Source organism: Phacochoerus africanus, chromosome 8, assembly GCF_016906955.1.
Source record: "Phacochoerus africanus isolate WHEZ1 chromosome 8, ROS_Pafr_v1, whole genome shotgun sequence".
NCBI classification, from domain to species: Eukaryota; Metazoa; Chordata; class Mammalia; order Artiodactyla; family Suidae; genus Phacochoerus; species Phacochoerus africanus.
In genome coordinates, this window is record NC_062551.1 from 45,294,829 (window position 1) to 45,307,172 (window position 12,344).

Sequence of the window (12,344 nt, forward strand, 5' to 3'; positions counted from 1 at the left end):
TCTGTTTTTCTCTTTCTTTCTTTCTTTCTTTTTTTTTTTTTTTGTCTTTTTGCCTTTTTTCCTTTTCTAGGGCCGCACCTGTGGCATATGGAGGTTCCCAGGCTAGGGGTCGAATCAGAGCTCTTGCCACTGGCCTACACTACAGCCATAGCAACGCCAGATCCGAGCTGCATCTGTGACCTACACCACAGCTCACGGCAATGCCACATCCTTCACCCACTGAGCGAGGCCAGGGATCGAACCCACATCCTCATGGTTCCTAGTCGGATTCGTTAACCACTGAACCAGGATGGGAACTCCTGTTTTTCTCTTTCTGTCTCTATTCTCATCTCACCTCAGAGTCTCTCACACACAATGCTCAGTCAACATTTGTGGAGTTCCCTGGTGGCCTAGAAGTTAAGGTTAAGTATTTGGCATTGTCACTGCTGTGGCTCAGGTTCCATCCCTGGCCTGAGAACTTCTGTGGGTGGGGACAAAAAAATAATTTAAAAAAGATTTGGTTTCAGCCAAACTTTGTGTCTCTCTCTCTATCCTTTTTTTTTTTTTTTCCATTTTAGTGCCACACCCAAGACATATATATGGTGGTTTCCAGGCTAAGGGTCGAATCAGAGCTGCATTTGTGAACCGCACTACAGCTCACGGCAACGCCGGATCCTTAACCCACTCAGCAAGTTAGGGAATTGAACCAGCATCCTTATGGATGCTAGCCAGATTCTTTTCCATTGTGCCACAATGGGAACTCCTGTGTCTCTTTACTTTATTTGTTTCTCCATCTGAGTCCCCCGGATTGTCACATCTTCAAATTTTATAACCATATGCTGGTTGGCCTGCCCTTTCCACCCCAGTATGAGCATACACACCCACATGGGATAAGCTTCTTCCGCCTGCTTATCTCCTGCAGGAATTGGAACTGCTCGTTTTCTCCCCCCACCCCCCCGCCATGATCCCCCCCCAAATCTGGTCCTCCTCCAGGAACAAGATGAGGCATCTGGTCTGAGCCGCCACAGCTCCATCCTTGATGTTCCATCTAGTCTTTCTTCTTCCTTCCCATCATTGACTCCCTGCCTCCTCCCACATTCTCTCTGCCAACTGCCCCCACGCCTCCTGGGGAATGGACTGGAGGCAGAGCTGGAGGCTCTGTCATAGGACCGTCACCAGATGGTGTCCCTCAGGGCCACGGCGTAGAGCTGTCCATTGCTGGGACCTTTAATTAGAACAAAGCTTCCACCTCACCCCACCCCCACCTTGGATGTTTTCCTTCTCTGGATGCTCCTGGGACCTCAGCCTCTCCATCTTTCCACGCCCGTGGCCCCAGAGAGACAGGAAGTGGAAACGATGTCAGGTGTCTGGAAAAACAGCCTTACTACCTGACTTCCACCCCAAGACTCAGGAGGCCTGGCCCCAAACTCATCTTATTTCAAAACTCAGGGGCTGGAGTTCCCGTTGTGGCTCAGGGGAAATGAATCTAACTAGTATCCATGAGGACGCAGGTTCCATCTCTGGCCCCATTCAGTGGGTTAAGGATCCAGTGTTGCCGTGAGTGGTGGTGTAGGTTGCAGACGTGGCTTGAATCTGGCGTTGCTGTGGCTCTGATTCGACCCCTAGCCTGGGAACCTCCATATGCCCTGGGTGCTGCCATAAAAAGACCAAAAAAAAAAAAAAAATTCAGGTGCTGGTTCCCCCAAACAGAAGCCAGGAGTTCAAGGAGTCTGGACCCCTAAGACCCACCCTCTCAGATGCAGGAGTCCAGGCCCACAGCCACTTCTTCCCAAGGACGGGGGAGTTCAGACCTTCAATTCTCCACCTCCCGCCCCCAAACACACACAGGACTTAGGGCAGATGTTCACTGTCTGTTGATTTTCAAATCCTCCTGGGCCTGTGTGGGGGTGGGAGAGAGATTGGTGGTTAAATCCACTGACTCTAAGACTTAAGACCAGATTTTCTGACCCCCGGTCATCCTTTCCCAACTGCACTCTGCTGCAGGCAGGGCACCTAGTTGAGTCCCCAACTGCTCCTCAGAAACACAGCGTTCATGCCGTTAGCTTCTCAGTCATCCGAGGTCTGAGCCCCCAGTCGTAGAATCCTGGGCGTCCATGCCCCTGCTCTTTAGGAATACAAGAATCTGAGCTCCTGAATGTGGATCCCCAGATCCTACAGGCTCAAGGATGTCAGACCCAGGGTCCCAGACCCCCAGGACCCCCCTCTGTCGGCTCAGGGTCCCACCCACCTGTCCGGCCAGCTGCGCAGCGCACGGGCGGCAGCGTGGGAACGCCCCAGCTGGGCGGCTTGCAGCCGTCAGGACAAGCTGCGCGGTTCCCAGCCTCCCCGCCTGCCCCGGCCCGGGCACCGCCGCCTCCCAGCCGTCACCCGGCAACCACGGCCGAGTGGGGGCGAGGGGGTGGTCCTGGACTGCGGGGTCCTGGGAAAGGGGGGGTTGGGGGGGCTGGATTCCTGGATCTCAGGACGTGCTGTGGTTTGCAGCGGTAACGCGGCAGGCAGAGGCAGATTTTAAGAAGGGGTTTGGGGTGGGGAGAGCTGAACTCCCCTCTTCTTGGGGTCCCCGCTGCCTCCCAGGCAAACTCGGTGCCCTCTTCCTGACCCACAAGCCCAAAGGAGCCCTGGGCCCCGCCTCCCCAGGGCGCGGAAACTAGCAAGTTCCCAGGGGTTCCCATTTATAGCTCGGTTTCCACTCAGCACTGTCCCTCCAGGACCCAGGCTGAGCAAGTTTCTTCCACTCCCTCCCCATTCTCCTCCGCAGCCCCCCCAAACCCCCAACCCTGGCAGATTGTAGGTATCCAACCCAGCCGGTACCCCTTCCTTCGACCCAGGTGTTCCAGCGCCTGGACTGAAAGGGGGCTGGGGTGTCCGCCCGCTGGGGGGGACCCCGCCCCCGCCCTGCATGCTCCCATTCATCCGCGTCTGGGCCGCGGGAGTTTCTCAATGGGAAGAGGGCGGGTCTCCCAGGGGGCGGGCCAGGGCGGGGCGAGTGGCATCCGACCTCCCCGTTCTCTCCCAGACCCAACGCGCCGAACCCGCCAGCGTTTCAGAGCCAGGGAGCCCGAGGCGGAGCAGACGAGGAGAACTCCAGGAGAGATACTGGGGGGCTTCTAGCCTGAGACGACGAGTCGGGCTTGAAGGGGGATCCAGAGGGGTGGGGGGTGTGCTATCGACGAAGAAGCTCTCAGGGAAGCCGGTGCAACAGCGAGTCTGCTAGACCTTGGGGCTCACACTCAGGATGCTGGTCCCCACACTCCTTGTCCTCTTCTTCCTCTTCCTCAGAGGGCGTGCAGGTACCGTGAGGGGTTGTTTGCCAGCTGTCGCTTTACAGGGCTGGGGCTGAGGGTCTGGACTCCTGGATCTGAAGGAGGAGAACTCTGGGAGCCTGGGCTTCTGGGTCTGAGGGAAGAGGGGTTTGGGGTCTGGACTCCTGGGTCCTAAATGAGGGAGTTCTTGAATGTGCTAAGCTCTGCTCTGCTCCCCCGCCCCACTCTCCTAGGCCTGTCACCCCACTTCCTGCAACAGCCCGAGGACCTGGTAGTACTGCTGGGGGACGAGGCTCGGCTGCCCTGCGCCCTGGGCGCCTACTGGGGGCTGGTTCAGTGGACTAAGGATGGACTGGCTCTAGGGGGTGAAAGGGACCTGCCAGGTGAGGCTTTCTCTCTATTCAGGGCGGCCTGGATTTGGGCTATCGCTGAAGTTTCAATTTTAACGTTCTCGAGTCTGGGAAACTACTGGGCTCAGGCAAACATTTGGGAGTCCTGAATTTTCAGCTTCTTCTTTGGAGGTGACCCCTAGGGTTTGGGACTTTTTATTTTTATTGTAAAACATGAAATACATGCAGCAAAGCACATAAAGCATATATGAAGTTTTGCCAAATAATTCTAAAATAGACACTCGTGTAACCACTACAGGTCCATGGCCAGCTCCCCAGAAACCCTCCTTATTCCCCTCCCTTATCCTATGCCCTCCCTCCTCACCCAAGAGGTAGCATATAATCTGACTTTTCTCTCTCTCTCTTTTTTTTTTTTGTCTTTTTGCCATTTCTTGGGCTGCTCCCGCAGCATATGGAGGTTCCCAGGCTAGGGGTCGAATCGGAGCTGTAGCTATCAGCCTACGCCAGAGCCACAGAAACGTGGGATCGGAGCCGCGTCTGCAACCTACACCACAGCTCACAGCAATGCCAGATCCTTAACCCACTGAGCAAGGCCAGGGATCGAACCTGAAACCTCATGGTTCCTAGTCAGATTCGTTAACCACTGAGCCACGACGGGAACTCCTATAGTCTGACTTTTATGGCAAGTGTTTTCTTGTGCTTTTTCTCCCTGAATTTATCACCCCCAAGTTTGCAATGACTCTGGGTTGGGAGAGGGTTAGTGTTTCTCTGGCCCAGTGTCCACTTTTGGTAGTGTTCTTCTGGGGTGGGATGTCTGGGGATGGAGATCTGGGGCCAGGAACTCAGAACCATTGCTGTGACTGCCTTTTCCCTGACTCTAGGGTGGTCCCGGTACTGGATATCAGGGAATGCAGCTGGTGGCCAGCACGACCTCCACATTAGGCCTGTGGAGCTGGAGGATCAAGCATCGTATGAATGTCAGGCTACACAAGCAGGTCTCCGCTCTCGACCAGCCCAATTGCACGTGCTGGGTGAGGATCCAACCCACATGTCCCCAGGGAGCCCAGGAGGACTGCCAGCGTTAGCTGGGAGTATCAGAGTCCAGAGAGAATGGAGGAGTGGTGGGTTAGAGCTGGGAAGATCAGGATCTATGGGCCCAGGATCCAGCTCTGACCCCAGATCCACCCCTACAGTGCCCCCAGAAGCCCCCCAGGTGCTGGGCGGCCCCTCTGTGTCTCTGGTTGCTGGGATTCCTGCAAATCTGACCTGCCGGAGTCGCGGGGATGCCCACCCCACTCCTGAGCTGCTGTGGTTCCGAGATGGGGTCCAGCTGGATGGGGCTACCTTCCATCAGGTCAGGTCTAAGTCTCTGTGCCAGCCCTTGCTCATGCAGGGAAATTTGGGGATCCACACATCACAGGCTCATCCAGAGGAGAAAAGAGCATGGGAGGACAGGGATTCAAGGCTTAGGATCCTCGGTATGCCATTAAGGATAAGGACTCTAGGGCCAGACTACCTGGGTTCAAATCCTGGCTCAGCTGCTTGCTAGTTGATGGATCTTAGCCTCGCTGTCCCTCAGTTTATTTATCTGCACAATGGGCTTAGTAGTCGTATGCACCTCTAGGGTAGTTGTGGAAATTAAATACCGTAATATTTATAAATGCCTAGAAGAGTACCTGACATAGAGTAAGAATTACAGTAAGTGTAGATGAAGTCATTATTATTATTATTCATAAACGACAGGCCCTGTTGAAGGAAGGAACCACTGGGTCTACTGGGTCAGTGGAGAGCATCTTATCCTTGACGCCTTCCAGCCATGATGATGGAGCAACCTTGGTTTGCCGGGCCCGGAGCCAGGCCCTCCCTGTGGGAAAGGACACGGCTATCACACTGAGCCTGCAGTGTGAGTGCAGTTGAACACTAGGTTTGGAGCCTGAGGTCCTTGGAGAAAGTGGGGGGTCAGGGCCTGGACTTCAGGGAAGGAGGGGGGCCGTGGGCCCAAGGGGATTTGGGACATTTCAGCCTAAATCCTTGCTGAAAGGGAAGAGGAGACTAGGGGCTCAGACTCCTAGGGTGGAGAGGCTGAGAGCTGGACTCCTAGGTCATCAGCCGCTGACCATTGACACACCTCCACAGACCCCCCAGTGGTGACTCTGTCTGCAGAACCACAGAGAGTGCAAGAGGGAGAAAAGGTCACTTTCCTATGTCAGGCCACAGCCCAGCCTCCTGTCACCGGCTATAGGTGAGGACGAAGATCATCTCTCCCCACCTGGAAGCGCTTGGGGAGGGCTGGGGCTAGGATGTGAGCAGGTGTGCCTGAGCAGCAAGGACACTAACAGCCCACCGCCTTCGCAGGTGGGCAAAGGGGGGCTCCCCGGTGCTCGGGGCCCGCGGGCCAATGTTGGAGGTAGTAGCGGATGCTTCATTCCTGACTGAGCCTGTGTCCTGCGAAGTCAGCAATGCAGTGGGTAGCGCCAACCGCAGCACAGCTCTGGATGTGCAGTGTAAGAGCGGCGGCGAGGCCTTGGGTGTGGCCAAATGTGGGGCGAGCAAAATGGGCCAGGGGGCTACTGCGGGGCTTGGCTGCTACGGGTTGAGGGAAGGAGGTGGGGCAGGGGTAGGATTTAGGCGGGATAAGTCTGTGCTGGATCTGGGCCAAAGTGGAGCAGGGGCGGGGCAAGGGGGGGCCGGAGACTGTGAGCAGAGTTGTGGACTGGGCGCTTTAACTCAATGGGCCCTGTGGGTGTTGTCCCTGAGGGGCTGATCCCAAGACAGAAGTTGCATTCCTCCCTGGTCATGTGATTCTCTCTGTCTCTCTGTCTCTGTCTCTCTGTCTCTCTCTGTCTCTCTCTCTCCTCTCTCCCTATTCTCCAGTCGGGCCGATTCTGCAGGCAAAGCCAAAACCCTTGTCCGTAGACGTGGGGGAAGATGCCTCCTTCAGCTGTGTCTGGCGCGGGAATCCACTCCCACGGGTAACCTGGACCCGCCGCGGGGAAGCACAGGTGAGGCAGGATCTGGGGCTTATAGCCGTGGCTTGGCAGTGGCCGGGGCTTCTTTTCAAGGTCCTGCCCTTGACACCACTTCCTATCCCAGGTGATGGCCTCCGGGCCCACTCTGCGCCTTCCAGCTGTGGGACCTGAGGATGCAGGCGACTACGTGTGCAGGGCTGAGCCGGGGCTCTCGGGCCTGGGGGGCGGCGCTGCGGAAGCTAGGTTAACTGTGAACGGTGAGAAAGCGGCGCTTCCTAGTGGACCCCACAGGTCCTGGGATAAAAGTGGGCTCCTTGTGAGGGAGCTTAACAGACTGCGGGACCTGGGAATTGCCGCGGGACCTAGCTGAGACTAGCCTCGGTGGGGTTCACAGTTTGTTGAGAGGCGTGGCCTAGTTGGTTGGGGTTGGTGGGTGTGCCCAGTTATGACCCCGCCTTCTTGAGGAGGAGCTGGGGGCGGGGCCTCTTCTCTGATTGGTCCACTGTCTCCAAACCAGCTCCCCCAGTAGTGACTGCCCTGCACTCTGCGCCCGCCTTCCTGAGGGGTCCCGCCCGTCTCCAGTGTCTTGTCTTCGCCTCCCCAGCCCCAGAAGCCGTGGTAAGGAAATCCCCGCTCTCGTGAGCCATCCAGCGGTGATCCCGGACCTCCAGCCGGACTCCCAAAACTGCTGTATTACCGACACTGACTCTACCGACACCTTGCCGCCCCTTCCCATGGTTTCTTCTGTGGCCTTTCTCTTTTGTGCCCCCAGGTCTGGTCTTGGGATGAGGGCTTCCTGACGGCGGGGTCGCGGGGTCGGTTCCTGGTGGAGACATTTCCAGCCCCAGAGGGCCGCGGGGAACAGGGTCCAGGCCTGATCTCTGTGCTACACATTTCGGGGACCCAGGAGTCCGACTTTAGCCGGGGCTTCAACTGCAGTGCCCGGAACCGGTTGGGCGAGGGGGGCACCCAGGTCACCCTGGGACGTAGAGGTGAGACCCTAGACCCGAAGAGCCCAAATCTGACTTCAGACCCCCAAATGCCACAATCTCCAAACAGAGGACCCTCAAATGCAGAGACCCCTAAACCTTAAGAGCCTTAAAACTGAGTCGACTTGAATCCTGAGACCTACTCCCACCCCCAAACAATCATTTCCCTCAAGTACAGAATTCTAAACTGAGAGACCCCTCACACTTAGAGGCTCCAAAGAAAGCAACCTTCAAATACAGAGAATTGTAAAGTAACAGTACCCTCAAGCTCTAAGACTCCCTAAAGCAAGGGAGTTTAAACTTGTAAAACCCAAGTTCCTGAACCCCTAAACCCAGGGACTCCAAGCTAGAGGACTACAAAACTTGGGAGTCCCCAAATTGGTGACCTGTGAACCCAGAGATCCCCTACCTAAGCCTTGAGTCCTGTTCCCCTCTTCCTGCTCAGTCTTCTGCTCAGCCTCCTCAGGACAACCCCCTCTGCTTCCTGCAGACTTGCTGCCTACTGTGCGGATCGTGGCGGGAGCAGCTGCTGTTGCCATGACTCTTCTTATGGTCATCACTGGGGTGGCCCTCTGCTGCTGGCGCCATAACAAGGGTCAGTGCCTGACCCCCACCTCAGGTCCACACACAGGCCCTACCCACGGGGACCTGGTCCTAGTCCTGCCTCTCTAGACCCTCCCTGGGCCTGGCTTACATTCAGGACCTGCTGCCCCACTCCAGCTCTACCTCCATCTCCTCAGGGTCACACCACTTGCCCTCCTAAGCCAGGGTTCTCATTGGTTCCCAGCCTCCCAACCTGATTTGCCCCAGTCCTCTCTCTTCCTGCTCATGGGTCCCACAAACCATGACTCAGCCCCCTTGCTTACCTCTGCTCCCACCCCCAATGTCACTGGCCTCAGCCTCTTTCTCCAAGCAAAAGAACCTGGTGAGAATCCAAGGCAGCAGTGACAGCTCCAGTTCCAGGGGCCCCGAGGAGGAGACAGGCAGCGGTGAGGACCAGGTAGGATGCCAGGGTCCCCAGACCTGACTATACCCCAAGACCCAAACGGTAACCCAGTCCCAATCATGACCCTAGCCCCATCACCTCCCCAACTTAAACAGAGTCCTAATCCCAATGGCGACCCCTGGATCCAAATGTCCGTGAAGTCCAAACATGCCCCTGGTCCAATTATTCCTCCCAACATGCCCCTCCACCCCAGGGCTACTTGTGGTCCTAAATCCAGACCCCCAGCTCCCAGGTGCCCCTGGTCCCTCCTGCCTGGCATCAGATGTTCAACTGAGGGTCCCTGGGGTCTAGCACTGGGGTCAAAGGATCCTCTACACTCCCTCTCACTAAGCACCCTACCCTAGGGCCCCATCATGCACACAGACCACAGTGACCTCGTTCTGGATGAGGAGAGGGCTCTGGAGACCAAGGTGAGCGCTGGGAAAAGAGGGGCTCTGTTCAATGTGTCTCCAACTCCCCCTCCTTTTTCATTCAGTTGCCCTCAGAGCTGGCACCTACCCCCCTGCACCCATTCTTGCTGCCTCCTGGGCTGTATATCTGCTCACTCTGCCCATATATCTGCCCAGCCTTGCCCTCCACCTTGAGCCCCAGATCAATGTTCCCTCTGCCTGTGCTTTCCCCAGTTGTGTTTCAGGCCCAGACACCTCTCCCTGGTTGCTTCACCCAGGCCCCTTCTACCTATCAGATTCCATTTGACCTCACATTTCCCCAAACCCATCCCTCCTTTGGGACCCCATCTCTTTTGGGCCCCACTGACTCCAGTCCCCAGTCCGGAGCCCTTCTCTCTCTCCTCTCTACCTCACACATGTGATTCTCTTGATCTGAAATACTCCTACCTTTCCTCACATACACACCTACCATCACGCCTCTGGTCTCAGCCCAAGCACTTCCTGTCCCAGAAAGCTCATGCTTCCCTCCCCATGGCTCTGACCATTGTGTCTGGGTTTCACCTGTCACAGCCATGTGACAGTCACAGTGTGACCATTGTTGTCTAGGCTTTCCCATCGCAGTCTGAAGATTCCCCCATCACTGTCCCAGTCAATCTGCCTGAACTTCCTCCATCACACCTTGACCCTTCCTGGCTTGATCTGGTGATGCATCATTTCTCCATTGGCCTGGGATCCCCATGAGGACAGGGCTAAGACTATCCCAGTAAGAGATGTCTCCAGAAGCAGCACAGGGCATGACACAGAATCAGTCTTGGGGCTGTTGGGCAAATGAATGAATGAGTGTCTTGATCTCAATTTCTTTTCTCTCTTTTTTCTTTCCTTTTTTTTTTTTTTTTTTGCTTTTGTCTTGTTAGGGCCACACCCACAGTGTATGGAAATTCCCAAGCTAGGGATCAAATTGGAGCTGCAGCTGCCAGCCTACACCAGAGCCACAGTAACGCCAGATCCAAGCCACATCTGTGACCTATACCACAGCTCAAGGCAATGCCAGATCCTTAGCCCACTCAGAGGGACCAGGGATCAAACCAGAGTCCTCATGGATACTAGTTGGGTTCATTTCCACTGAGCCACAATGGGAACTTCTCAATTTTTCTCTCTCGTTCCCTCTGATCTCCTTCCACACAGCTGCCCCTCAGCAGATCTGTATTCCTCTGTCTCTGCCTTTCTCTGCCCATCTCCTTCTGCCCCTTTGTCTCTTGTTGCTGTTCTTCCTGTCTCACTTTGTCCTTCTACCAGTTTATATGTCTCTGAGTCCCTGTCTACTCCTGTTTCTGGATCTCTCCCTAGGTCTGGCTCTATCTCAGTGTGTCTCTCCATCGGTGGCCCTCACCCATCTATAGCCTCACATAACTTACCAAGTCCCATTTTGTCCCCTCAGGACCCAACCAATGGTTACTACAAGGTCCGAGGAGTCAGTGTGAGCCTGAGCCTTGGAGAAACCCCTGGAGGAGGCCTTTTCCCACCACCATCCTCTCCCCTTGGGCCTCCAGGGACACCTGCCTTCTATGACTTCAACCCACATCTGGGCATGGTGCCCCCTTGCAGACTATACAGAGCCCGGGCAGGTTATCTCACCACTCCCCATCCTCGAGCTTTTACCAGCTACATCAAACCCACATCCTTTGGACCCCCAGATCTGGGCCCCAGCACTCCCCCCTTTCCATATGCTGCCTTCCCCACACCCAGCCACCCGCGTCTCCAGACTCATGTGTGACATCACTCCAACTGAAGAGTCCTGGGATCTTCAACTTGCCATAAGGGATTGTCCTGATTACTGAGGAGCCAGAACAAATTGGCAACCTTGCTCTTCGAAAACTGAACATTGAATGGAGGGAGAGATCGTTATAATTGTCTGTGTCATTGATACACAGTCAGTTCAGCCAAAGGGGATACCCCAAGTGGAAGCAAGATGGCCTCTGTGCCTACCTATTCCCCACTATGTAAAAGAGATTCCGGGGGCAAATGGGCCCTTTGCAGAGGGATGGGGGGTTGGGGGTGATGGGAATTAGGGGCAAAGAAGGAAGTTGTTTCTAAACACTGAAGGAAGATATTTCAAGATGGCCACTTGTATTGAGAAGAAAGGCAACATAAGGCAGATTAAGATGGAGGTACTGTCCCAGCTGTCCCTGAAGGGCACTTTGCTTCATTCATGGAATTGCAGCCAAAATGGCCATCCACTCCCTGGGAACCCCAGATGGCCACCATCTTGATTCTTTCTACCTTCCTTAAAGGCCCTGGAAGAACTGGACCCAAGGAATAGGATAGGGTGAGAGTTGGGTTTGTTTGTTTGGTTGGTTGGGGGAGGATTGGAATCCAGGAATGAGAATATTTATGTTTAATTAAAAGAATGTTGAGAAGCAAATATCTTAGAGATTCTCCTGGCATTATTACTGTCCATCAAGGAAGGGGCTCATCAAACCTGTACCAAGTCTCTTCTTCTACCCCAGGCTATGAAGTGGTGATAGAAAAAACACATGAGCCACCTCCCTAGCCCTTTGCTACCCACTGAGCACTCTAGGCTCTTTTAATATACATCTACACAAGCATACACACACAGATGCACACATAGGACAGGGCTCCCCTAGGCAGCTCAGGGAAGACAGAAATCTACCCTGTATTTTGAGGAGACAAAACAGTGAGTCCTGAAGGAGAGGCAGTGAAGAAGAGGCTAAGGGTGGGAAAATAGAAATGCCCTGATCTAGGAGGTTCCCACCGTGGCTCAGTGGTAATGAACCCAGCTAGTATGCATGAGGATGTGTGTTCCAACCCTGGTCTCCCTCAGTGGGTTAAGGATTCAGCGTTGTTGTGAGCTTCGGCACAGGTCACAGATGCAGCTCAGATCTGGCATTGGTGTGGCTATGGCATAGGCTGGCAGCTGGAGCTCCAATTCAACCCTTAACCCGGGAAATTCCATATGCCACAGGTGTGGCCTTAAAATTGGGGGGGGGGCAGTGCTTGGGCTGTGGGATGGAAATCCTGTGAAATCAGATTGTTATGATCATTATACAACTACAGATGTGATAAATTCATTTGAGTAATAAAAAAAATAAAGTAAAAAAAGGGGGGGGGGGAGAAAAGAAAGAAATGCCCTGATCTATAGAGCAAAGATGGGGAGTCTATGCCCTTATCCTGAGGTGCAGGGTATCTGACTCAGCTCATCCTTTAGGAAAGGGCCTGGGGGCTTTGGTTCATGTATCCTTAATGTTGGAATTAAAGGTCTAGATGTCTGGGGCTCCTGGGAAGCAGAGCAGAAGGCCTGGGCTTTTGGGTCTTAAGGAGAAAGAGCTGAGGGCTTGGTCTCTGGGCTGAGAGAGAAGA

The 12,344-nt window shown here is 54.8% G+C and overlaps 1 protein-coding gene across 1 annotated transcript; it reads left to right on the forward strand.

The window, feature by feature from the left end:
* Window positions 1–1,335: 1,335 nt before the first annotated feature.
* KIRREL2 (kirre like nephrin family adhesion molecule 2) lies at window positions 1,336–11,344 on the forward strand. Its single transcript, XM_047791322.1, has 18 exons — window positions 1,336–1,342; window positions 2,216–2,384; window positions 3,235–3,290; window positions 3,497–3,646; window positions 4,495–4,644; window positions 4,807–4,967; window positions 5,357–5,516; window positions 5,750–5,855; window positions 5,969–6,117; window positions 6,488–6,615; window positions 6,707–6,839; window positions 7,100–7,200; window positions 7,355–7,574; window positions 8,062–8,166; window positions 8,471–8,571; window positions 8,922–8,987; window positions 10,405–10,443; window positions 10,713–11,344. Exons 1-18 carry the CDS (start codon window positions 1,336–1,338, stop codon window positions 10,782–10,784), a joined length of 2,073 nt encoding a protein of 690 aa, XP_047647278.1. The 3' UTR covers window positions 10,785–11,344.
* Window positions 11,345–12,344: the final 1,000 nt, after the last annotated feature.

Excerpts from the sequence above, each read along its gene's own strand:
- KIRREL2 (XM_047791322.1), top strand. Across the intron at positions 6,840-7,099 it reads AGCTAGGTTAACTGTGAACG|CTCCCCCAGTAGTGACTGCC; the intron begins GTGAGAAAGCGG and ends TCTCCAAACCAG. Across the intron at positions 7,201-7,354 it reads CCCCAGCCCCAGAAGCCGTG|GTCTGGTCTTGGGATGAGGG; the intron begins GTAAGGAAATCC and ends TTGTGCCCCCAG.